The 27931-nt window shown below is 41.9% G+C and overlaps 1 protein-coding gene and 1 long non-coding RNA gene across 2 annotated transcripts; one reads left to right on the plus strand and one right to left on the minus strand.

Annotated features, from left to right (window-relative positions):
• On the minus strand, nucleotides 1-27931 carry Dnal1 (dynein axonemal light chain 1). Its single transcript, XM_035444992.1, has 8 exons — nucleotides 27803-27931; nucleotides 22461-22499; nucleotides 21372-21481; nucleotides 18849-18904; nucleotides 14308-14363; nucleotides 9631-9757; nucleotides 8375-8515; nucleotides 1-3634 (listed from the first exon to the last, which is right to left on the minus strand). The coding sequence occupies exons 1-8, from the start codon at nucleotides 27803-27805 to the stop codon at nucleotides 3594-3596; spliced, it is 573 nt and encodes a 190-aa protein (XP_035300883.1). The 5' UTR covers nucleotides 27806-27931; the 3' UTR covers nucleotides 1-3593.
• LOC113836011 lies at nucleotides 5928-10702 on the plus strand. Its single transcript, XR_003485950.2, has 2 exons — nucleotides 5928-6451; nucleotides 8323-10702. It is a non-coding gene; the product is annotated as an uncharacterized LOC113836011 (long non-coding RNA).

Consider the following 27931-nt stretch of genomic DNA (forward strand, 5'->3'; position numbering starts at 1 on the left):
TTTTTTTTTCTTTCAGTTTCCTTTCTTACAATTAATGATGGATAGAAGGCAGGGACAGATACACAAACATGGAATTCTAAAAGTTCAGCGATTCTTAACGTAACTCTTAAGTTTTAAATTTTACCTTTTATACTTTGATGGGATGGTGAGTATGTCACACTAGGTAAAGATAAAGGAATAGGTCAAGTCAGCTCCACTCTGCTACACTGGCTCTCCCTTCAGTACTCTCCGACTCACTGTCAGCCCACATAAAGCAGCATTGGACGTCTGCAGGTCTGCAGCAGCTAATGTCCGTGCATGGGCGACTGAACACAACACTGTCTAGATAAAAAGACGGACATAGTCTGCAAAGAATGTGTGCATGGTGATACATTTTCTGAAGCACATTCCAAATATTAAGCTTTGGAGACAAAGTAAAACCTATCATAAAGTTAGATTTTGTTGACAGTGAGAGAAACAGGCTAAATCATCAAACCCCATCTGTCCTAAGATGAGCTGGGGACACATAAGAGGACGCGTCACTGAAGTTGAAATCCTTCAGAGAGAAGGTAGAGCATCCAGACCTGAGTTTCTAAGACTGTGTGGCCCATGAAATTGTGCACGGCATGAAGGGCAGACTACTGACCATCTCCAGTCATGGTGGGAAAAGATGTCACTTTCTCACAATAATTCTACCAGCACCGGACTACACAGGGTTAAAGTGAACAAAGCCCAGACAGAGGAATGTTACAAGAAACTGGGTTGTGTCTGTGTCACCCCTCCTCCCCCACTCCGGGGAAGAGTGGGCAATGTTTGGAGCCATCTTTTGTTATCGTAACTAGAGAGGAGGAGCTGCTGGTATCTAGGGAGTAGGAGACAGGGTTGTGGCTAAACAGCCTACAATACACAGCCCACAACAGTGGGTTATGCAATCCAAATGTAAACAGTGCCGGTACTGAGGCCCTCTGTTGCAGGTAGCAGAGAGCACAAAAGCCTTCCAAGGCCTGGCTAGAGAATATGGCCATTAGCTCAGCATTAGAAAACACAGAAAGTAGAATTCTGATCTACCAACATCATATTGACTGTGAAAAAATAAAAATACTGGGCTGATTCCAGCACTCTACAGCGATTCAACAGAACAGCAAAAGTTCATGTGAACACAGGAAGCATCTATTCTGAGGTGGTCCAGTCTCCAATCTGAACAGCATAAGCCAAATGCACCCTCTATAAACTACATTTTTCCAAAGTAACAGATGACTTAAGGGAGAATATGCTTAACTTTCTCGTATATCCAGCCTTCCGTTCCATTTCCTAATTGAGTGCATTTGGCTTTAATTCCAGAAACAGAGATGCATCAAAATCGTTCCAATATTTGTGGAGAAGAGCCAAAAGTGATTTTTGTGAGACATGGACACAGAAAAGCACCTTACACATCTCTGAGAACCACTGATTAAATGACATTAAGAAATGGGGGAGGGGCATTTCCCAATTACAGAATTTGAAAAAAAAAAAAAACAAACTAACACTTTTACTGTAAATCATTTCATAGATCCAGCACGAAGTCATCTACTTCCCATACTCACTCCCAGGGTACCTTTCAGAAAGTATAGCCATACATAGTAACAGGGCTTGCCTTGTTCAAACTACAAATAATAAGAGTGTTTCCTCCCAGTTTATAAGTGTCTGCATCACCAAGGAGAATGAAGTCTTATCCCTGTGGCTCACAATAGAAATGCCAATGGTTTTGAATGTTTAAGCTCAGTGACAGCATAAAGTTTCTTCCCATCAGAAAAGCTTAAAAGAAGCATATAAGGTATTAGACTAGGTATTCTTTTTAAAAATATATTAGTTCATGTGTATGAGTGTTTAGCCTCCATGTATGTCTGTGTAATGTGTGCCTGATATCCCCAGAGGCCCAAAGGGGCATAGAATCCCCTGGAGTTCCAGGCTGTTGTGAACCTCCACATGGGTGCTGGGAAGCAAACTCTGGTCCTGAGCAAGTGCTCTCAGCCTCTGAGCTGTCTGCAGCCCAGGACTAGGCATTCTTGTTTGGATTTAGAGTTGATTGTCAAAGCAGTGGTCCCTTTTGATCAGTTTGACTCTTAGAGGAATAAAGTCATTCTTCCTGAAATGATAGCTGTTCAGTTTCTCAAATCAAGACTACTTATGCAATCTTTAAAAAGAATGACTTTCCTCTTTCACTGTGGTTGCTTACAAAAGAATCCCATGGAGATGGGAACAGGAACCAGCAGCCTCTGCTGAGACTTTAGGCACAATTTGGCAGGGGGTCCTGACTTCTTTTCTGAAGTTGATGCTTCCATCATAGCCCACTAAAGACTTCATCTGGTGCTTATGATGTTTGACACTTTTCAGAATATTTGTCTTACATGATAAATCATAATCTCCACACCTAACTATGTTTTGCAGACGGGAGGTTAAGACACCTAGTGTTCCACAGGAAACAGTCTCCATCATACTGCCATTTGCCTGGGATCCATCCCACAACATCTCTCTCTCCCCTCAGCACCACTTACATGATACACTTTAAGAGCTGTTTAACTTAGATCCTCTCAAAAATATATTTTGAAAAACTATCTCATTTATTTAGAGGTACCAAATTCAGTCTTTTAAGTCTGTACCCTTATAGCCATAAAGGAAAGGGCATTGGGCTAAATTATTAGGGAAAAGTTTTTACAAATCTCAGGGGTAGATACTTAGAACTATTGACTACTGCTTTAAACATACGAGAAATTATTTTTTATAATCTGCATAAGGCAAGGTCCACAAGAGTTAATGTCACATTACCATCAAAGGACAGACCATGCCAGTTGCATTAGCCACTGATGGGGATCACAGGGTGTCTGGTTGAACATAATGACTCAAGTGACTATCCACATAGCACAATCTAAATTCCAGTTGACAGTGCACATATTTTTGGAAAAAAGAAGTAACTATACCAGGAGCCGAGTCACTCTTCCTTTTTTCACCAGTGTCTCCACTGGACTCTCGGTTGTAGGTACAGTTGTGTTGTTCTAACAGGAATTGGTTGTAGGTACAGTTGTGTTGTTCTAACAGGAATTGGTTGTAGGTACAGCAGGAATTGGTTGTAGGTACAGTTGTGTGGTTCTAACAGGAATTGGTTGTAGGTACAGTTGTGTGGTTCTAACAGGAAGGCTTCCCATGCCCACACTGCCTTCTGAGCCATTGGGGAGATGAATTTGTGCTTCTGAGTTTTAAGGACATGAACATTTACAGACTTAAAAATATACCTTTACATTGCCTGGCCTAAAAAAAAAATACTAAACAACTGAGTACAGATAACAGGTCCTTCTGCTGTTAGAAATGACTGGTGTGTAAATTTTAGGAGACAAGTGATGTGGTCCATGACTGGATAAAACCAGGAAATTGATAGTTTCCAAAGGTGGACTGCACAGAGTCAGTGCTGCTGGTTTGAGGGAGAAACACTGAATAGGGTTTTTAAAGGATGGAAGTGAGAGATGTGTTTTATCTTAAGAACTGTACCCTCACAAAATCTTTAAAATAGACAATTATACAAAACATTATCTATTGTTCTCATAACATTTAAATAAATTAACAAAGTGTAAAGTATGGCCTTAGCCTTCATCTTCATCATCTTCCTTAATTACTGGAGTACCTAGAATGAAAAAGAAAACATTATTTCTGGTCCCTTTCTTTTCTGTCTTTTGAGACAGGGTCTGTCTGTGCAGTCCTGGCTGTTTTGGAACTTGCTATTTAGATCAGGCTGGACTTGAACTCAGAGGTCCTCCAATCTTCATCTTGAGAGTACTGGGTTGTTTTTGTTTGTTTGTTTTTGAGACAGTATCTCTATATATAACCTTGGATGTCTAGAACTCACTAGACCAAGCTGGCCTTGAGGTCAGAGATCGTCTGCCTTGGACTCCTGAGTTCTGGGACTAAAGGTGTGTGCTACTACACCTGGCTTGTTTCATTCTTATGGGAAGGATTTCACTTCCTCTACACAACTCTAGAAGTGAAGACAAATGAACTCAGAGAGCCTCTAGAGTCCAAGCAAAGGTGAAGAGAGAATGGCTGAAATTCAAGTCTCCAATGTATCTTTTATTTCCTTTTTCTTTCCCCATCGCCCCCCCTTCTTTATTTGGTGCTGGGGATTGAACCCAGGGCCTTACACATGCTAAGTAACATTCTACCACTGGACTATCCTCTTGGTCATCTTCATTTTAAAGTGAAATATTCATTCATGCAAATGCAGTCTAGATTATTTAAAGGGTCACAAGACTAACTGTGCACTCCCGTATAGTCTGGGAACTAGGACATCACTAGTATTGGGGGAGCCTGTCTGCTTCATGACTATTCTGGAATCATGTTATTTTTTGTCTAGGTATGTGTGTAGGGAAGAACGGGACACATTTGACATGGTTCATCTAAAGCTCCGGAGCAGACTGATCCAGAGACACAAAGCAGCAGGGACTAGGCAGTGGGGAGAAGGAATTGAGGGGAGAAGGCAGTGGGGAGAAGGAATGAGGGGCTGCAAAGATCACAAGAAGCCTTAGTTTATTGTATTCCTCTCTCTCTCTCTCTCTCTCTCTCTCTCTCTCTCTCTCTCTCTCTCTCTCTCTCTCTCTCTCTCTCTCTCTGTGTGTGTGTGTGTGTGTGTGTATGCTGGAGGGACACATTAGGTATGGCTTCTCAGGTGCTGTCCACCTTGCCTTTTCTTTAAGGTTTTATTAATTTACCTACTTTTAATTTTTACATGACTGTGGAATATTCCTTTACACTGTAAATATATGTTGCTGTGATTGGTTTAATGAAGAAGCTGACTGGCCAATAGCTGGACAGGATAAGGTTAGGTGGGAAAGCCACACTAAGGACACTGGGCAGAAGGAGGAGGAGGAGGAGGGCAGAATCAGAGGAGTCGCCCGCCAGACATGGAGAGGAAACAGGAAGTGCAAGATGAAAGCGAGGTAACGCCAAGTGGCAGAATGTAGATTAATAGAAATGGGTTAATTTAAGTTGTAAGAGTTAGCTAGTAACAAGCCTAAGCCATTGGCCAAGCATTTATAATTACTAACAAGTTTTCGTGTGGTTATTTGGGAGTGACTGCCAAGACACAGAGAAAACTCTGCTTACACATGGCATGATCCTGTCACAAAAAAATAAACAAAAGAATGAAATAGAACCCCTAATGTAGCCCCTGTGGGTTTGTGAACATGAGTATAGTGTCCCTAAAGACCAGAAGACAGTGTCAGATCCCTCAGAGCTGGAGTTCTAGGTGCTTGTGGGATCCCTAGCCTGTTACATGGGTGCTGGGATTTGAACCTAACCCACTGAGCCACTTTTCTAGCTCCTCCATCTTGTGTGTGTGTGTGTGTGTGAGGTGGGGGAAGAAGGGAGGGAGGGAGGGAAAGAGGGAAGGAGGGAAGGAGGGAGAGGTCTCTCATTAGCCTGGAGCTTTGGGATCAAATGCAAGCCCTTATGTAAGGGTTTATACTTGCTTTATACTTGTAAGGCAAGAACCTGACCAACCCAGCCGTCCACCAGCCCATGTTTATTTTCTTGACAATGGTGATGATTATACATGCTGAGACTTATCAAAGTCTACACTTTAAATATGTCAAGTTAATCATGTCAATTATACCCCGACTAAGTTGTTCCTTGTTTTGGGTATGGAAAGCAGCTACTTAAGGGCCTTGTGGGGACTCTACTTCCCACTACAAGAACAGAGAACATTTTTCTTCCTAGGGAGGTATATCAGAATAACCTGTGCATATTTTTTAAACTATATACATCTCCTTAACTCCCTAGAGACTCTGAAGGTCCCTCTAGCACAGGTTCTTAACCTAATGCTGTGACCCTTTAACACAGGTTCCTCATGTTATTTTCATTGCTACTTCATAACTGTAATTTTGCTACTGTTATGAATCATAATGTAAATATTTTTGGAGACAGAAGTTTGCCAAATGGGTCGTGACCCACCGGTTGAGAAGCACTGCTCTAGTAGGGTGCAGCCCCACTTAATAACAATCCTGTAGTTATTTGTTATGGACACAGGTTTGACTATACAGCTTTAGACAGTAGTTACGAAGAGGGGAGGAAGAGTCACAGACTAAGATTGCAAGAGTGGAGCACAGCGATGGCAAGGAGAGATGAGTGACGAGGTCCTTTATTTTGAATGTGACCATCTTTGTGGGTACACTGATGAGGATAATGGAAATATGCCTTTGGTACAATATGGTAGTCATGGTCACCATCACTGGGTATTCTCCTTCCTCCCATTCAAACAGTTGGGCTCGTCAAGCTGTGTGCACGATTGTTTTAGGGTAGGGACAGACTAGAAAGCAGAAAGAGACCACAGCCTTGCTTTTGTCTCTGTACAGCTTAAGAAGGCTGAGAAGGATCTGATCGTGGAAAGACACAGAATAATATGAAGAAGGAGTGTGTAAAGTACTTCCTGAGGACAGCAGCAGAGAAGGTCTGGAATAGGGGAACTCTGGCCCTGGTTTTTAACACTACTGGGAGGGAATGAATACCTGTGATTTATCTAAGGAGAGAATCCTATGATCATCATAGACCTCATTCAAAAACAAAAACCAAACAAACTAACAAAAAGACCATGTCTACAGCACGGCTGTGGCAAGGAACAGTCAGGAGGAGTCGACAGGAGTCTTGGGAATGGGGACAATTGATGCTTCTGTTATTCTCATCAGGGACCACTGACCATGACTTGCTCTATAACAATGGCAGCATCCAGAGAGATATTAAGACTATCTTCCTATAGCTGGGTATGGTGTCTTTATTCTCAGAACTTGTGAGTTTCCAGCCAGGCTGGACTGCATTGGGAGTTCTAGGCTTACCTAGACTATATAAGACCCTGTCTCAAAAGACAAAGAAAAACCCAACAGACAAGAATGTCATAATAAATTTTTGATTGCCCAGCTGAACTGATAGGAATATGGAGTTCAAAGTCAAAATGAGGCAGCCATGCCTTTAATCCCAGCACTCAGGAGGCAGCAGCAGGCAGATCGAGACCAACCTGGTCTACAAGAGCCTCCAAAGCCACAGAGAAATCCTCTCTCGAAAAACCAAACCTAACAAACAAAAAAAACCCCAAAACTAAACAAAACAAAACCCAAAACAAAAAGTAAAAATGAATTTATACTGAGATTTTCATATGTCTGAATTTCTGGATTGTTTAAATATTTTAAGATAATTATAATAATATTATTGAATACTTTGTGCTAAGGGCAATGTTTAACAGATTATTTCTGTAGTGATATATTATTTATGATTTATTAAAGCTTGACTAAGGGGGAGTGGTAGGTGGATGGGGTGGGGGGTAGGTTGGAGGTGGGGCAGAAGGAATGGGGGTGAGGGGAGGGAGAGGGAGAGGGGACTTACATGTGAAACAAGCATGTTCCCTAACTTGAATTAATAACAATAATAATAATAATAAAAAGAAAAAAAAAAGCTTGACTAAGGATTCAGAAAAGCAAAGTCAGCCTCAAGCTATAGAGATCAGGCAGTGGTGACACACACCTTTAATCCCAGTAGCCAGAAACTAGGAGGTGGTGGTACACACCTTTAATCCTAGGACTCAGGATTAAGAGACAGATGGATCTCTGTGAGTCCAAGGCCACCCAGACCTACACAAGAGTTAATCAGTCTAAAAGAGAATTATAGCTCATGCCTTTTATTCCAACATTAGGAAAGTATATAAGACAGAAGCAAGTCTCAGTAAGAGATTCCTTTTCCAGCTATGCTGAGGGAAGGTTACAGTTTGAGGCTTGGTGAGAGTTTGTGGAGACAGGACCAGCCCATCCAGCCTGATAACAACATAATCCTTATAGCAACACTGTGATATGTCCTCTGACATGATTATTAATGGTATTATTGTCTCCAGTTTTTATATTACAAACCACAAGTTTTGATGCAATTAATTAACAAGAATAATGTCCCAAAAGCTTTTAAGTGTTAGAGCTGGGCCTTGGCCCAGTCAGTCAGGAATATCTACTGACAAAACATGGATCTCAGGGACTGGGAAACTAAAGTCCCGGGGGAGGAAGTAAGGTTACAATATAATTCTGATTTAATTGTGAAGATCAACTATTTGTCATTTATGCCTAAATATTCCACAAATAATATTCTTATAACTTGGGTATAAGTCCAGTTTCTTGTAAGATTTAAGCCCAGGGTGATCTTTGTACCAGTCTAAAATTCCTAGGGGTTTCTCATTATACTTGGCCTAAAACTGGATGGTCAAATCGCAGAGGACAGAAATGGCCTCAACAATGAGAGTCAACTTCCCTTTTCTCCAGTTTTGCTCCTCTTATAACCCTATTCCAGATTTTCAGGTGTTATCCCCAGGAACACTTCCAGCGAGCCCAGAGCCACTCACCATCCAGCTTTTTCAGCTTAGGCACTCTCTTGGTTGCTTCATCGATCCAGTTGCCCTCAGAAGAGTGCTTCTCCTCCAGGGGATTGCCTACGAACACCAGGTCTTCCAGGCACGGCAGCTCTGCCAGCTTCACAAATTCAGCTGCAAGTACAAAGAACACTGTCCACATTGATAAACTGGGGAGTCATACTCTCATGGCTTTGGACACAGAATTCAATCACTAACTCCACATGTAAAACTATGCAGTGCTGTTAAGATTTTGAAGATGAAGGAAAACTTTATAAAGTCATCATTTGAGGAAATTATTGGATGGGAGGGAAAATGCAGACCTCTCTCTTCTACCTTTAATGCTGCTCTAATGATGGGATGAACAGAAAAGGGTCAGTGTTGAAAAGAATAGCAAAATCAATTTCTGAGGCATTGAGGAGGCTACACCAGTCGGCCTTTGTCTCTGAATTCTCAAGCAACTCTCTCAGCTGTGAACTGAGAAGCTGGAACAATGTTCCCATCCAACATGTTTTCAAGGGTTTGCCATAGTTCATGGCGTATACAGTACAGTGTTAGAACATGTTCAAAGAATAACATACAAAAAGAAGCAAAGCAATGTAGGCATCAAATCAGTCTTCCATGTTTATTAAATTTAAATGGATGTCTTTAGCCTTTGAATAATACATTTTTCATGATTAATAGGTCCAGTACTCATGCAGCCATATTCACTGTAAGTCAATGTGTGTGTGCACGTGCACGTGAACATGGGATGTGGATTATCTTCCTTGAATCTTCTTCACCTTATTTTTTGAGGCAGGGTCTCTCACTGAACATGGGCTCACTGATTTGGCTGTTCACAAGCCCCGGGCCCCTGTCTCTACCTCCCCACCACCACTTGGATTATAGATGCCCATTGTCTATTCCCAGCTTGTACATGGGATCTGAACTCAGGTCCTCATGTTTGTGGGGCAATGAAGTCATCTTCCCAGGTCTAAGTAAATAGTTAAATATATACTTCTTGTATTTAAAAATTGGGAGTTCCTACAGTTATTCCCAAAGCTGTTTTTCTCTGCTTTAGAAATAAAGATCCCTGTTTTATGTGTTTTTTCCCTAGGTGGGTGCTTTCTTTTTTTATTAGTGTGTTGTGAGGTACCCTGTCCTGCCTCAGCCCCCTGCGTGTGGGAGTGCATCCCATGCATGCCCAGCTCTTGCTGGATATTTTCCATAAACAGGAGGCAGGAGACTAGCAAGCGCCACTCTCAGCTTACCCCAGTCTTTTACCAGGTTATTAGACATGTAGAGAATCTTCAGTTTCTTCATTACATGGATCCCTTTCAACTTCTCAATAAAATTGTAGGAGATCCACAGTTCTTCTAATGTCTCTCCTACTGCTTCCTGGAAAAGAAAGCATCTGATCTACTCTTTCCTTACAAACATATGGAATGGCTTTTAAAGAGACCTGAGACTTGCCTGCCCTCTGTGGAAGTTCTAGTTCATGAAGGGAATGACAGAACAGAACATTCCCTCCCCCTATTAAGTGGATTTGAACTCTTCTCTGATTGCTTCACAAACATTCAAGAACAGCTATTAAAATCACCGAGAAGTAATGGCACTACTCTGTCATTTTAATAGAATAGTAGTTTCAAATTACTTTCTTATAGGTTATAATATTTGGTCCTAAGAAAACTTAAAAGTAGAAAAACCAATTTAGTTTTTGTATTCTATAGGGTTCTACCTAAGATCTCATTTACATTAAGTCCTAGAACTTGCTCTAAAATTCAGGTTTTCCTCAATATTAGAGGAAAATTTAATTATTAAAACACTAAGAGCCCATATATCCAGAACATACTATGACCATTTTGCTATTTTTATCCTATCTATCCATCTCGATACCCACCCCTCAACTCACCCCGTCACTGTGTGCCTCTCCACCACCCCTTAGGAGATGCCCACCTTGTTCTTTGAGACAAGGTCTCTCATTGGTTTGGGGCTCATTAATTTGGCTGGGCTGGCTGGCCAGCAAGCCACTGGGATCCCTTCTCTACTTTCCTAGCTCTGGGACTACAGTCACTCTTTTTAAGTGGGTTCTGAGGGTTCAACACAACCTCCTTATGCTTGTGGAGCAGACACTTTACCAACTGAGCTCTCTCTTCAGCCTCACCTTATCATTTTCATATATAAAATTCAGTTTTAAACACTTGCTCTTTCTACTATAGCACAAAAGTTATATTATACTGCCTCTTAAATGTTAGACAACCACCATTTGTACAGAGATTTTCAGTGGACATTAGACAAATGCAATCATCTTTTCCTTTAAAACAAAGTACTGGGCAGAGCTCACTCTGTGTTGTGTGTCTCCCTCATCCCTTACAATTTGCATGCACTCACAGGGTAATGTCTGGTGGCCCAGGTCTAACTCTGGGTAAGTGTCCCTTAAAAGACTATGGACTGAATGAGAATGTGTTTTCCATAATGGTAAACCAGGAGGAAAGGTGAGAACAGGGTAGCCTGAGTTAACTCTTCCATCTCAACCCCTGTACTTCATCTCAGTTTTAACTTTCCAAATAGAAATTAAAGGAAAACTTTAACCAGTCTATGTTGGCACTCCTATATCAGGAAATTGGGATTTAACTAAGTTTTCTTTTTTCGAGACAGGGTTTCCCTGTGGCTTTGAAGGCTGTCCTGGAACTAGCTCTTATAGACCAGGCTGGTCTCGAACTCACAGAGATCTGCCTGCCTCTGCCTCTCCAGTGCGCCACCACCGCCCGGCTTAACTAAGTTTTCTAAACTAATATTCTGTCATCTTTCCCCAAGAGATCTAATTACAGTATCATACATAACTTCTAGAGCAAAATAATTAGTCTTTAGACAATATACACTTCATTCTATACAATTTTACTGCCTTGGATCCCCGACTTTCTCATGTCTCCATGAAGTGTGATGAGGTAGCAGAAAAACACGTTAAATATTGAGAGGACTTAGGTCTCAGCTGAGTTGTAGCTCAGGGTGGAGCGTGGGCTTAGCATGCTTCATGCTCTGGGCTTGATCCTCAGTATCACATTAATACTGAAACAGAACAACTAAGGGTCTTCTTCCCTTGTTAGAGGTTGTGAGAGTGGGAAGGTTTCATGGGCTGTTGTTAAGACTTCTAATTTTAGAAATTACACTGACAGATCATTACTATTTGATTAGTATTTGATAGCAGGGCGTTGGTAGCACACGCCTTTAATCCCAACTCAGGAGGCAGAAGAAGGCGGATCTCTGTGAGTTCAAGGCCAGCCTGGTCTACAGAGTGAGTTCCAGGACAGTCCGAGCTGTTACACAGAAAAATCTTGTCTCAAAAAACAAACAAACAAAATCAAATAATATAACATTGCTTATAAGACTTTAGAATGTATGATTTCTAAATACTTAGGACTGTTTTTAACTGATTACCCAGGTATATAAAATAAATAGTTCTATCCCCCCAGGCAGCTCTGGGGTTTAAACTGGGCCTTACACAAGCAAGGTTCTACCACTGAGTTACAGCCCCAGCTAAAACAAATAACCTTTTTGTGGAATATACCACTACTTATGGAAGAAAAGTCACCCCATTCATTGCAGCAATGAAAATTTCAAATTCCCAGGAATACATTTTTTTTGTTTAAGAAATGTAGAAGGTCTTATCGGAATGAAAACTTATATAACTTTATGAAGAACAACAACAAAATGAGTAAATCTTTCTGTAAGAAGCTCATTGCTATAAAGCCATCAATTCTTTTCAAATCAATCTATATACTTAATGCATTTCTATTAAGATTTCCAAAGGGAGTTATACTCATGAATGTGACACAGTGATTCTCAAATTTCTCCAGAGAAAATTTCTCAAATTTCTCCAGGGAAAGTCATACATGTTTTGCCAAGGAGAGAAGATTGGTCCTAACAGATGCACAAATAACATAAAACCAAAGAAACAGGTAGGAGGCAGGAATTTATGAAGGGAACGAGAGAAAGATAACCAAGCAGGAACTCATTCACACATACAAGACTTTGGTGGGCAGCATTTCCAAACAGTGGGAAGGGGACTTGAAAAAAAAAAAACTTTTTTTTTTTTTTTTTTGGTTATTTTGAGATAGGGTTTCTCTGTGGCTTTGGAGGCTGTCCTGGAACTGACTCTGTAGACCAGGCTGGTCTTGAGCTCACAGAGATCCACCTGCCTCTGCCTCCCGAGTGCTAGGATTAAAGGCATGCGCCACCAACGCCTGGTTTTGTAAGTGTTTTGACTGCATGCATGCTGGTGCATCATGAGCATGCAGTACCAGAAGCGGACAGAAGAGGGCGTCAGATACCTGGGACAACAGTTAGACTGTTGTGAGCTGACATGTGGGAATGGTAATTAAATCTGGGTCCTCTGTCAGAGCAGCCAATACTCTTAATCATTGAGCCATGAATGTTAGTATTCAGGCATCTGTACTGCCTGTCCTTGGGGTTCTAACAGGATACACCCTCAGCTGCAGCCACTAAGAGCACCACCTGTGCACATTCACTAAGAGAACGTAGCATGTCAGAACCCAGCCCCCAAGGAGACTTTTCTATAAATGGCTAGTAATTTAGCAAAACAGAAAGAAATGTCTGATACTTAAATACATGTAAAAATAAACTAATCTGTGTGTGTGCCTGTGTGCCTGCATGCCTCTCTCTGTGTGTGTGTGTGTGTGTGTGTGTGTGTGTGTGTGTGTGTGTATAGAGGCCAGAGGTCAAAGTTGAGTGTCTTTCTCTATTAATTTCCACCTAATTTTTTGAAACAGGGTCTCCCACTAAACCTAGAGCTCACCAATAAGGCGGGCAGGCAGGCTATTCAGCCTCAGATTCTTCCTGCCTCTGCTGCCCAGTGCTGAGATTACAAGTGTGCTGTGTGCCTGGCTTCTTCACATGGCAGGGATCTAGAGTCAGGCCCCGCTGCTTATACAGTAAGTACTTTACTCCTGAGTCTAGTACAAACTTAAATATTGCAGACTTGTGTGATGTCAAATGTCTGTACTCCTGGCACTCAGGAGGCTAAAGCAGGAGGACTGCTGTAAGTTCAAAGCCAACTTAGATCACAGAGGCCTTGTCTCAGTCTGCTTCATGGCATTCATTAACATCTGATGCACAGCTGTCTGTTAGTGTTTCTCCTATGACCATAATGTCAGCAAAGACTGTTCTATTCTTATTTTTTCTGGCTTTTCAAGAGAGGGATTCTCTGGGTAGCCTTGGCTGCTCTGGAACTCACTCTGTAAACCAGGCAGGCCTCAAACTCAGAGATCCACCTCCTTCTGTTTCCTAAGTGCTAGGATACTTGAATCACTAAGTCTGTTTTAAATTCTTCCACGTATCTAGTGCTTAGACCAGTCCCTGGCTTAAAGCAGGTATTCTTGGGGTTAGAGAGATAGCTCAGTGGTTAAAAGCACTTGCTCTGTAACCAGAGAAGCAGTCTGGACCCAGCACCTACAAACTAAGCCAGGCATCCCTACAAATGTCCAGCTCTGAGGGTGACAGAGAAAGAAGGACCCTTGAGTCTTGCTGGTTTCTTAGTCTAAAGCTTCCAGACTCAAGCTTCATGTTCAGGAAGAGACTTTGCCTCACCAGAAAGAAGTGACTCTTGAAATTTGTCCTCTGACTTCCCCATGTATAACTTTGTACACACACACACACACACACACACACACACACACACACACACACACTAAATATAATGTAAAAATAAATTAATAAAAATAAAAAGAGATACAAAACAGCATGTATAGTGCAATTTCACCTTACGGACTCATCAACACAGTCAAGCAAATGCCAGCAGTCTTAAACTGTGAGTCGTTTGCTGCCACTTGTCATATTTGATCTTCTACTTGTAAAGTCTCTACAACATAAAAACATTATTTTATAAGAGAAAAAAGCATATGCTTTTAAAAAGTCAAACAATAACCTACCAGTCCATTGAGATTCTTTATGTTGTTTCTTCCTAAGGACAAAATCCTCAAGTTTTCTGTCATGGAAAGAAAGCATTTTGTTCATGAGAAATATACACATACATATCCTAAGTCCGTAGAAATGTCATAGAATAAATATCTCTACACAGTGAGTTTAAAGGCTCTTCTACAAAATAGGTAATGGAGCCGGCAGGATGGCTCAGCAGATGTTTGCTGCCAAGCTTGATGGCCTGAGGTCACTGCTCAGGCCCCACTTTGGAGCAGGCCCCCACAAGCAGGTCCTCCCATCTCCATACCCATGCAGGCTACTTCAATTACAGGGAAACTGAGGAGAGGAAAAACCTGAAATAGCCTAAATTATTAATGAGTCAGCACAAAGGGAAACAAAGGCACCATTTTAGATACAAGCCCAGAAATAGCTAACACTTCCCCCGAATACCCGATGACAGTGCGGGGCAGGGGTGCAGAGTGGACTGGGATTAACACTGTCTATGGCTAGGATATGAGCCAGCCCCCCTAGCAGGCTCATGCATTAAAGGTTTGGTTCTAAATGTTGAGAGGTGGAACTTTGGGGAGCTGCCTGCGTGGTGATGAATTTGGTGTCATTACACAGCAGCAGTGGGAGGTGGTGCTACGGGGAAGACGCAGGCCAATGTGGGTGTGCTCTGGGAAGACACGCCTTGTTCCCAGCCCCTCCCTCTCCCTCTCTCTCTTGGGAAGCATGCCAACTTTCCTCTGCTGTGGCATCCTACCATGTCACCACCTTGTCTCAGGCCCAAAGCAACAATCTAGATGAGCTTGGCTGAAAACTCTGAAACCATTAGTCAAAGTAAATCTTCCTCGCTCCAGTTTCTCTTGGCATTCATCATGGGGTAAGGGGTCTGACGTGAAGATAGGGAGGTTTCCTAGCTGCAGTGCTTCCTGTTGAGGGGCTCCACAGAACAGAACATGTTCCCAACAATAACCGTTGCTTAGCTTCACGGGGGGGGGGGGGGGGCATGTTTAGTTTTTGGTGCTGGAGATTGAACCCAGGGCCTCATGTATGTCAGACAAGCATTCCACCATTGAAGTTCATCACCAGCCTGCCCCTGTTTTGAAACAAAGTCTCACTCCGTAGCCCAGACTGGCCTAGGACTCATGTAGTCTAGGCTGGCCTTGAACTTGCAGTGATCATTCTGCCTGAGCCTCCAAAGTACTGAGATTATAGGCTTGAGCCACTATGTCTAGCTTCAGTCCTTCCCTCTTTAAAAAAGTCCTATTCTTGAGACAGGGCCCTGTAAAGGCTGCTCATGGTGCCCTCAACTCAAAACTTCTTCCGCAACCTCCCAAGTAGCTCAAATTATGTATGTACACTACCACAGCCAGCTTTAACCCTCATTTTATATGTATCATATACAATTCTTTACTTTATTTATATTAACTCAGCTGATCTTTACATTAACTGTATTGTAGGTAAATATTATTAAAATCTAAGGTAAATTATAAATATTCTCCAGGTAGTGATCATGATGGTGGAGATATGGAAAGTCCAGAGGAGATGAAATGGCCTTTAAATGTGGCATTCTTAAATCCTGACCTTAATTTCTTTTAACTTAATTTTATTTTTTAATTTTACATATCAATCCCAGTTCTCCCTCCCTCCCCTCACCCCACCCCCATCTCTTCCTCAGAGAGAGTACGGTCTCCCATGGGGAGTCAATGAAGTCTGTCCCATCACCACGTTGAGGTCTGACCAAGCTCTCCCTGCCTCCCCGTGTCTAGGCTGAGAAAGGTATCTCTCCATAGGAAATGGGTTCCAAAAGGCCAGTTCATGTACTTACAGGTAGATACTGGACCTACTGCCAGTGGCCTCATAGACTGCCCAATCCAGCCACTGTCACCTGCATTCAGGGGGTCTAGTTTGGTCCTATGCAGGTTCCACAACTGTCAGTCTGGAGCCAGTGAGCTCTCACTAGCTCAGGTCAGTTATTTCTGTGGGTTTCCCCACAATGGTCTTGACCCCTTTGCTCACATTATCACTTCTCCCTCTCTTTGATTGGACTCTGGGGAGCTTGACTTAGTGCTTAGCTGTGGATCTCTGCATCTGCTTTCATCAGTTATTGGATGAAGGTTTGACAATTACCATGGTCCTCAATCTGATTACAGGGGAGGGCCAGATTAGTCCCCCTCTCCACTATTGCTTAGAGTTTTGTGTATCCTGGGGAATTTCCCTAGTGCTGGTTTTTTGGTTAATCCTGTAATGGTTCCTTCTATCAAGATATTTCCTTCTTTGCTCTCCCTCTCTGTCCTTCCCCCAACTTGACCTTCTCATTCCTTCATGTTCTCCTCCCCACTTCTCTTCCTTCCTCCCTTCTCCTCTTCCACGCGCTTAATTTACTCAGGAGGTCTTGTCTAATTCTCCCTCCTAGGCAGAACCATGTACATTTCTCTTGGGGTCCTCTTTGGTACCTAGCTTCTCTGGCTGACCTTAATTTCTTACGGGGTTTTTCTTGGGAGACGACGAGGCTGTACTCAATGAGAAGCACTTTCTAAGCAAATGTACAAAAAAGAATGGTATGGCCAGGCATGGTGGTGCACGCTTTTCATCCCAGCACCTAGGAAGCAGAGGCAGGCGGATCTCTATGAGTTTGAGGCCAGCTGGGTCTACATAGTGAATTCCAGGCCAGACAAGGCTACATAGTGAGACCCTGTCTCAAACAACAAAAACAAACAAACAAAAAACCCAACAAGCAAACAAGCCAAAAAAAGATATGTTTATGTTTGAGAATGACTAGAGCAGTACAAGTTTTTAGATGACTCTGACTGCAACATTAGGCATTAAATCTCTATTAGGCAAATATGAATGATTTAAAAGGTCTCTGATCTGGGAGAATGGCATTTTCAGAATGAGAACTATGGCATCAATAAGGACAGTTAATTGAAGAACAGAAAGACTGTCCTGGGCAGTGCTTTTCAGGGCACACAAGGCAAGAGTCTTTAATGGGTCATGAGACTGGCTTAGTGTGTTGTGGGCTGGGTGGACAGTTAATTGCTAGCACAAAGACCCGAGTCTGATTCCCAAAAGTCACAAAAAGCTGGTGTAATCCCAGATCTATGAGGGGAAAACAGGCAGACCCCTGGGGCTAGCTGGCCAGCTACCCTAGCCTACTTGGCCTGCTCCAGGCCAGGCAGGCCAGTAAAAGAAAGCCTTTTTCACAGCAAGGTAGATGGCTTTTGAAGAATGACACCCAATGTTGGCCTCTGACTGAAACACACACAGACACACAAATTTAGTGTGTTATGGCTGACATTGAGAAAAGAAATCAAGTTTTAAAATTCACACTAGAACTTATGCTACAAGGGCATATGCTGTTTTCCAAACTATCCCAGTTTACACATGCAAATTTGATCTGTATACTTATAGGACAGTATAATAAGTTCAAATGTTTGTTTTCTACAAGACTTAGAAGGAAACTACATCAAAGGCTCTGCTCCTGGAAATGGAAAGTGTCATCACCAGAGAGGACCCTCACAGAGGAGGACAGAAGAGAACAAACAGGGCTCAGTGGTGGACTGAGGGAGTGCCATAGACTAAACAATGGCTCCCCCAAAGATACCTCCATGCCAATCCCTAGAGCCTGTGATTGTGACTTTGTATGGCAGAAAAGTCCTTTGGAGATGTGTCCAAAGACCTTGTGATAAAGCCAGTACCTGGGAGGTAGAGGCAGATGGATCTCTGTGAGTTCGAGGCCAGCCTGGTCCACATAGTGAGTTCCAGGACAGCCAGAGCTACATGGTAAGACCCTGTCTTGGAAAACAAAAATAAACCAAACAAAAAGAAAAGGAAAGGAAGCAAAGATCTTGAGATGGGGGTCATCCTTACTATCTGATGTGCCAAGTGTCCTCGTGTCCTGACGGGAGGGAGGCAAGGACTTAGCACAGACAGATTAGAAGGTCCTTTGACTACAAAAGCATCATGTAGTCAGAAGCCAAGGAATGTGGGGCCACCAGAAAATGGAACAAGTAAGAGAAAAATTCTTCCTAAAAGCCCCAGGGAAGGCTTGGTTTGTGGCTCAGTGAAACTAATTTCACATTTGCAACTTCTAAAACTGTGAGGGAATACACTTCTGTCGTTTAAGTCACCATGTTGCAGCAGCCATTGGAAACTAATTGAGGAAGTGAGGAACAGAGGCAGGAAGGATGGAGGTGCCGCTCACACTGGTAAGGAGCAGAGAGAACACGGGGATGGTTGGGGCTGACAACTTAAATACAGCAAGTTCAAAACACCGACAAGACAAATCTGAACACATAGGAAATCCAGCTGTCTCAGTCATCTCAACTCTAACTCCATGTAAATTTTAAAGGGACTTAAAATTCAGGTCTCATGCCATCTCTCATTTTCTTTAGATAACCAAACTCAAGACATGGTTACATCTAGTCTCTGTCATCTGACATGTACTGTGATTAAAACAGGTGCCAGCATCGGGAATGACACATGTCTCTGGAATGTTTGCCCCAATAACTAGAAAGCCGAGAGCCATCTGTTCCCGTAGATCACTTACTTAAGCCGTTCAGGTTGGCAATTTTTTCAATGCAGTTTGTGGACAGGGAAAGCTTCCTTTAAAAGAACAAAGAAAAACTTAATTAATTTGAAAATGTCAGAAATTCTTTCTCAATGGTAATAGTAATAGCCCATGGAAGATTTTTAATTCATGTTTCTTTTTATACTGAATCTATTTCCCCCTTCATTTGTAGAATTTATTCCTTCATTTTGAAATCTTTCCCCCAATTGATTATACAAGTTAATACACACTCATTATAGAGAATTAAAAACTAACTTTTTAAGGGCAGTTTGCTGTTACCTATTAAATGTTTAGTACATATATTCTTTGATTGAATATTTTATAGTCTTCTGAGATATTTATTGCATTTTACAGATAAAATTGAGGTGCAAAACTGTTAAGCAATTTTCCCAATATTAAATAGTCACAAGGTGGCATGGCCAAAATTAAAACCCTAGAACATGTATCTTACCCTCGTGACTTGACTTGAGGAGGAATTATTCATTTTTAATCTGCTTGAAAAAGCAAAGGCAATTACTATATAAATACCAGGAAGTAAAGGGCCAAGGCTGCAGGTTTTCTACTCCCTCACCCACTACTGAGCACTGCTGGTGGTGAAAGGAATGCCTTTAAATCTAAGGAATCTAGGAAGGAATTCTCTAATTTCTCTTTAGGCAGCCTGTCCAAAAGATGTCTGCAAAAAATATGAACAGCCTGACTCTAAGTGGCTTATGAGGTGCTCTGAGCTCACAGGCCTCAAAATCATTGCCTTTCAGATAGTTTTATGATTAAAAACATATTTGATTACTTTGAAGTCATAGTTGAAGCAAAACATTTTTTCTCTGGTTCATCACAAGGAACAAGTTGTACTCATGCTTGCTTTTCTTTTCTTTTTTTCTTTTTTGAGACAGTGATTCTCTGTGTAGCTTTGGAGCCTATCCTGGCACTTACTCTGAAGACCAGGCTGGCCTCAAACTCACAGAGATCCTGCCTCCTGAGTGCTGGGATTAAAGGCGTGCGCCACCAACGCCCAGCTTGCTTTTCTTTTTGATCCAAAGATATCACTCTAATAGGTTCACAGATGTGTCCAAGAACGGTCCAATTTGCTTACTGTAAATAAGACACTGAGGTTTCATTAAGAGGCCCTCTGCTTCTGTGAAATTGGGATTGGGTTTATCTTCTACAGAAAGGGCAAGTGAAGGTATCACAATTAGATAAACACAGGGTGAAGGAACCTCAGGAACTCTAGAGTATTCTATAGCCTTGACAAGAGACAAGGAAGCGTGAAAACATGGGTATGATGTATCAGAGTACAACTTTCAAGTTAGCCACAGAACCCTGCTAAAAACTGACAGAATGTTTAGAAAATATAAGAATTAATATCAACCTGATATTTAAGGTCCTGGGAAATAAGATAAAAAACAGTATAATTTGATCCCAATTAGAATTTTTTGTTTGCCTTTATGAAAGGATCTCATTATTTGACCCTGTGCCAATGATCCTCCTGCCTCAGCCTTCCAGGATCTGAGGTTATAGGCATATGCCACCATACCCAGCCTAATTAGGGTATTCTCAAATGGCTAATACTAGTCTCACAATGTATTGCAACTTAGGTTGATAATAATTCCTTTTTTCATATTGTATTTTGAACTGTATTTTAAAGTTCTTTTTTTCAAAGGCAGCATCTCAAGCATCTAGTAATTAAACATGACTTTGGTCTTATGTAGCTTTACAAGAGAAATCAATAGATTCGTAAATTTTGTTTTATTGTTTGATGACCTCAGCCAACTTTTTTACTGTGCGTGCGTGCGTGCGTGCGTGCGTGCGTGCGTGCGTGCGTGCGTGCGTGCGTGCGTGCGTGCGTGCGTGCGTGCGTGTGTGCGTGTGTGTGTGTGTTGCCCATGTGTACACACAGGTGGAGGCCTAATGTTGAGGACTCATGCTTCTGAATCATCCTCCATCACTCTTCCACCTTATTCATTGAGGCAAGGTCTCTCAATCAAACTTTGAGCTCACTGATTCGGCAAGCTTGTTCTGGGGAGCCCTTGTTTCTGCCTTTCCAGATTAGAATTAGCCAGCATTGATGTGGGTTCTGGAGGTGTGAACCCCAGTTATTAGTGTCTGGCAACTACTGACCCATCTCTCCAGCCTCCTTCCCCAGCCCCTTTTATTTTTATTTTTTATTTTGAGAGTCTTGGTAAGTTTCCCAGGTTAACACTAAATTCCACCCCCCTGCTTAGGAAGTAGACTGCAAAACAAAGCAGTAAGTTATTGTGCTATTGAGTTTCTCTCAAAAGACTAGGAAGCTTCTATCTATAAACATTGTCTAAAAACTACACAGGAAAATGTTGCATTATCCAGTGTCACTCTATCAACAATTTCATAAACCAATCAATTCTCACATTTGGCTTTGTCAAGGGAGAAACTACAATAAACAACAACAAAGACCACAGAAAGCAAACAAGTTTGTGTATGAGAAGGGAGGGAAACTTAACAATAATGGATGGTGAGAGGGGAACTTACTCGCAGTTAGAAAGTGTGGATAAAGACGCGTCCATCTTCTCTATCGGGGGGATCTGGGCATACAGCTTTATCTCTCTGGCATCAGACGGCCTCTGACCAGTCTTCTCTTCCTAGGGAAAAAGTGATCCTTGGTGATAATGTGGAACAAAAGAGGTCAGAATTTCACAAGGCCTTTCGATGTTTGTCTCAAAGTGATCATTATGCTTTAATAACTTGGATTATTGGTCACCACTCATTACTGGCATTTGTCGGCCTTAATAGCCACATTTCTAGATACGGGGAATTAACCTTCATGTCTAAGACAGTGTCGCCCACTGAACCTGGAGCTCACAGATGCAGCTAGACTGGTTGGTAGTCCCCAGGAATCCTCCTGTCTCTACCTCCTCAACCCTGGGATTTACAGGTGCTACTGCACCTGGTGTTTTATGTGGGTGCTGGGGATCTGAACTCAGGTCCTTGTGCTTCTGCAGTAAACACTGTACAACTGAGCCATCTCTTCAGCCCCAAGAGTGCCTCTCTAAAACGCAGTTAGAACAAACACAGAAACTTGTAAATTCAAATACTTCATGATTCTACTCACTTTTGACTATTTCCCCAGATACCTAGGCTACTGAAAGACTTTTATTCAAAGCCTAGCTATAGAGCAAGAGAGATGCCTGGTTCTGTAGTAACTCAGGAGTTAGGTGTGTACACCATGGTGGCACACGTGCTTAGCATGTGTAAAGCTTTGTGTTCCATCCACCCACAGTACCACACACACAAAATCCTCAAGAAGATCATTTGTCTGTCCAGTTTTACCCAGGGGTAATGTTCAGCAGAACCGTAATGTATCACAACCAGGGTATTGCTATTCCCCAAACCATCACTTTGTGCATATTTTCCCCAGTCTGCCTGGCATATTGGTAAATACTATATGTTAACACCTATACAATTCCATTACTTGTGTAGGCTCAGGCATCCACCACCAGAGACAAGATAGTTAAACAGTCCCAAAGTCCAAAGAATCTCTTGTGTTGAATGGCCAGATGTAAACAACAGCCTAAAATTTTCCTTGTGGTTTCTAAAAGAAGGGAGAACCCATCTACTCACCCATCTGGACAGGGCTTCTTTGATTGTTGTTGCTTTTGCCTTAAAAAGAAGAAAAAGGAAAGTGGGGAAAAGGAAGAAGAAACAAAGGCTATCTTTATGCTGCCATTTGTGAGTTCACTTGCAATGCAATAATTACTGGCCCCTGCTTCTATCATTAAAACATTCAATTCTTTCTCTGAAACTCTAAGATATAAGCATGACTAATCTCCTGACAGCCAGGTGATTTCTTTAAAAACCTTTTAGAGAAAATACTGTGTGATATCCAAACATTTTACTCCAAATTAGTCTATAAAAAATATACGTCTTTTGCCCTGTGTTGGTGGCACATGCCTTTAATCCCAGCACTCGGGAGGCAGAGGCAGGTGGATCTCTCTGAGTTTGAGACCAGCTTGGTCTACAGAGCGAGTGCCAGGACAGACTCCATAGTAATCAGAGAAAACCTATCTTGAAAAACCAAAGACAGACATACATACATACATGCATACATACATACATACATACATACATACATACATACATACATACAGTCTTTCAGTAATAAATATTAAAATAATTTTTTTTCTTTAATTTTTTATTAATTTTTACATTCCAATCCCAGTTCCCCCTCCTTCCTCTCCTCCAGCTCCTCCCCCACCCCCCCTCTTCTCCCATCCGCTCCATGGAGAAGGTAAGGCCTCCCCTAGGAAGTCTACTAAGTCTGTCCCATCATCTCCTTGAGGCAGGACCAAGGCACCTCTCCACCCCCACACCCTAGGCTGTGCAAGGTATCTCTCCATAGAGAATGGGCTCCACTAAGTCAGTTTGTGCATTAGAGTTAGATCTTGGACCCACAGCCAGTGGCCTCATATATTGCTCCAGTCACACCATTGTCCCTATATTAAGGGAGTCTATTCAGTCTTATGCAGATTCCCCATTTGTCAGACCTGAGTCAGTGATCTCTCACTAGCTCAGTCCAGCTGATTCTGTGGGTTTCCCCATCATGGTCTTGACTCCTTTGTTCATATTATCACTCCTCCCTCACTTTGATTGTACTCCAGGAGCTTGGCCCATTGGTTAGTTGTGGATTTCTGCATCTGCTTCCATCTGTTTCTGGAAGAGGGTTCTGGCTTCTCTGGGGTTGTGGACTTTAGGGTGGGTATCTTTTGCTTTATGTATGATATCCACTTGTGAGTGACCACATACTATATTTGTGGTTTTGGTTTTGGGTTACCTCACTTAGTATGTTTTTTTTTTCTAGTTCTGTCCATTTGGCTACGGATTTTAGATGTCATTGTTTCTTACCCCTGAGTAGTAAAATCAATCTTACTTCACTGATTCTATATTTCTTTTATATCTTAACATTGAAAAGTCAGTGCATATTTGAATTAGGAACAATTTACAGTCGCTGTGGCAAGATAAGATGCAGTAAAACTTTAGAAGATAATAATTTATTTAATATATATATATATATATATATATATATATTATATATATCCTTTTTCATGTCTGCAAAGGATAACCTGACAAAAAAATTATTGAGTCTAAAGATGTAAAAGAGCCATCAATAAAGAGCTCTACTAATAAAGACAAGAGGGCTGGAGACGAAACAGACCAACCTGTAAGTGTCAATCATTAACTAATGCATGAAGAGTGGGGGCATGTTTATTTGAGTAAGTGCAAGAAAACATAAATGTCTACACTGGATAGTAAAAGCTGTCAGTTGAGAGTTAAAAGGAAATCCCTACTAGATAAAAGCCAAAAAAGCCTGAAACAAATACCATATCTGGGGGAATTCCTTTAGCAAAATAACTGTTCACTGTGTGTTTACTATGTGACAAGCATTCTTTTATGTCATATTTTTCTGAGATGACAGGCATGCACCATCATACCTGTCTTTCCATTTGCTTTTGACATATCAATGAACAAAACAGATTCCTGCCTTTCTAGAACTGACATCTATTAAAAGAAGTAGATATAGATGTATGTATATAAAATATACACATATATATGTATAAATATGATATATATGTAACCATAGGTATACCATATGCATACATAAAATAAATATAAAAAGATAAGCAAATATAAGCAAAGTAAGTAATGCATTAGAAGGTAAACATTTAAAAAAACTAGGACACTGAGGTTAGTAAATGGTATCAGGTTATATGCATATATGTGTCAAGGATATTTATTTTAAATAAGATGGAAAATATAGACTAACTTGGACAGTAACATTAAAGTAATTTTCTTCCTTCCTTTCTTCTTCTTCTTCTTTTTTTTTTTTTTTTTTTTTTTTTTTTTTTTTTTTTTGAGACAGGGTTTCTCTGTGGCTTTGGAGGCTGTCCTGGAACTAGCTCTTGTAGACCAGGTTGGTCTCGAATTCACAGAAATCCGCCTGCCTCTGCCTCCTGATTGCTGGGACTAAAGGCGTGCGACACCATCGCCCAGCTTAAAGTAATTTTCTTTAGGATCCCAAACACATCAAAGATGTCCAATATCACTGCTTTGTCAATGTTGTAATAAAAGAAGTACAAATTGGAATGATCTAAAGAAGGGAATTAAACTGTCACCAAGTGCAGTTGATGGTCTATATAGAAACCCAAAAGAATAAACCACCGTTAGCACAAATGGCTCAATAAGTGAAGCACACCATGACAACGTTAACAGAAAAATTGGAAGAAGATGTTTTCCTCTTGAAACCAATAAAAGACTATGACAGCATCTACTAAAATTCATAAATAAAAATTTTTAACTAGCAAAACTAAACCATGAATTAACAATTCATAGATAGTCAAACCCAGGTAACTGATATGACTATGAAAAATTGTTTGTATTCATTGAAAATCAGAAAAATTCAAAGTAAAACAAAAGAATATCATATATATATATATATATATATATATATATACATTTTTAGATTAGCAAAAGTTGTTGACAATACAGAGAGAGAGGAACTCTTATGCAGTGATGGAGGAAGTAAAAATTGCTCTATGCATCCTGGAAAAGGAAAATTAAGTACACACAGACTCTTTGACTGAACACTCCTACTTTTATTTCCCAGGGAAATCCTTGCCTTGATCCATACAAAAGTGACACATAAAAGAACACTTTCACAACATTGTTGGAACAGAGTTAGAGGCAATCTAGCTACTTCTTGCAATGTAAGTTGCTGTAGGATACCGGTTCCTCTTACAGATAGGAGCCAAAAATTCCTAAAGGACCAAGTGGACATTATAAGTCCATGTAAAGAATATAATTTTGCTGAGTGGTGGTGGCACACACCTTTAACCCCGGCACTTGGGAGGCAGAGGTGGGAAAATCTCCGTGAGTTCGAGGCCAGCCTGGTACACAGAGCTAGTTCCTGGACAGCCAGAGTTGTTACACAGAGAAACTCTGTCTTGAAAAACAAAAAAACAAAGAATATAATTTCTACTCAATATAATTTCTGGCTGGTGGGACTTACAGAAAAAGAGGTGTCTTAATAATACATTTTCTCAAATATAAAAACTCCACGAATTAAATAATACCCTTATTTCATACCAACAGAAAGAAGAGTCGCTAAGAATGGTTGCATATGCCTGCGATCCTAGTCTTCAGTAGGCTGTAGATCAAAAGTTTGAGACCAGCCAAGGATACATAACAAATTCAGGCAAACCTAAGCTACCCAGAAAGACTTCATCTTTAAAAACAGAAAATAAAAGATGCCACAAATTACCTAAAAGCATATTTTGGTAATATTAAATGTGAACAAAAATTATGTCCATGGTGAAACATGGCACTTCTAATTTTTCAGAAAGGCCAGAAACCTGAGTTTGTTTTTAACATTTGTGTGTGTGTGTGTGTGTGTGTGTGTGTGTGTGTGTGTGTACATGCACACATGAGTAATAGTGTATGGAGGACAAATTCTGAGAACTGGCTTTCATTCTCCAACATGTGGCTCCCAGGGTATGACAGTATATACTTAAAAAAATTCAAGTACTATGTGGACCTTTGTTCCTGAAGGGACCAGGCCTACCAGTATGCAGTCAGTATGAGGGAGTACATGACTTCATGATTTTAACACCTTGGGCTTTTAATTTTCATGCATTGATATAGCATTGGAAACACACACACACGCACGCACGCACGCACGCACGCACGCACACACACACACACACGCCTGCTGATTATACTGTTTTGCTATTTACTTGTGCGGAGCTAGAGATCCAACCTAGAGTCTCACACATGCTAGGAAAGTGCTCTACTACTAGTTCCACCAGTGAGGGATACCTCTTCCCCGCACAATGTATTTATCTCAGACCGAGGGTGACCTTGAACTTTTGCTTCTTCTGCCTCCACCTTCTGAGTACTGAGATAACAAGTATCTGCCACTATGCCTGATAATATGTAGTGCTGGGGATTGAATCTGTAGCTTCATGCATGCCAGTCAAAAACACACTTAACAACGGAGCTACTTCCTCGGACCTCCAATATTCATCCTTTATCAACGTCTCCAGTCAGCAGGTTAACCTCATACTTCGCTAGCTTTGGCTGGGCTGGATCTGAAATCGTTTTCAAACGAATAGTTTGAAATACCAAGCATGCAAGCAAAAGAGCGCGTGCGCGTTTTTCCATGTTGACAAGCATCATTAGTTAAAATCGTGGCTTACTGAGAACTTTGCATAGACCCATTGGTAGACTGCAAACGTAAACCAGCAGCGACTCTCAAAGCGTGGTGAGTGCTCCCCAGTTTCAGGGTTACTTGCCGGGCATAGTCGAAACATTCTTGAACCCCCCTGTCATATTAAAAACCAACAATCTGCATTCCAACGAAGCTCACACTTACTCACCTTGGAACTGGAGGAGCCTAATGCATCCATCAGAGAGACCTTTAACAGCGTCACCTAATAACAGGACTCACCCTCACAGCCAATGAGGGGCACCCGGGCACACCTCAGGCTACTAACGCTGCTGCAGCTGCAGCAGGAGCCCCCTGTAACCAGCCCCGGCCCCTCCATCCCGCCAGGGGGTGAGGAGAGTTAGAGTCGCGGTTACGTGGAGAGATCTCTTTACCACAGCCCCCATCCTGTCACGGTTCCCTCCCGAATCCGCTCTCCCGAGAATTTCCAGCTGTCTTCCCTTTTCTTCTGTCACAGTCCCTCCAGCTTAACCCAACTTCCTGTCAGCCTCCGGCCTCCCTCTCCGCAGACCACCCCCTGCTCCGGCTGCTGCGGCCTCGGGCCTGCCGCGCCACGGAGCCAGCATTCCGTTCTCCCTCCCATCCGCGGTGCCAGCGCCCCGCCACCCTCCACTCCCCACAGTCACCCCCTTTTCCACTCCCAATCTCCTCTCGGGTTCGGCTGCGAGGCCTGGAGGGTACTCACCATTCCGGCGGTTGCTACCGTCACTGCTCTGGTTGCTAGGGCCCGCCGGGGTCAGTGCGCAGGCGCGCCTCTGGCGTGCACGGTCCGCTGCACTGGCAGCGGTCCTTTCTCTCCGCCCTTAGGGTGGCG

This window comes from Cricetulus griseus, chromosome 5 (assembly GCF_003668045.3).
Source record: "Cricetulus griseus strain 17A/GY chromosome 5, alternate assembly CriGri-PICRH-1.0, whole genome shotgun sequence".
In the NCBI taxonomy this organism is placed as follows: domain Eukaryota; kingdom Metazoa; phylum Chordata; class Mammalia; order Rodentia; family Cricetidae; genus Cricetulus; species Cricetulus griseus.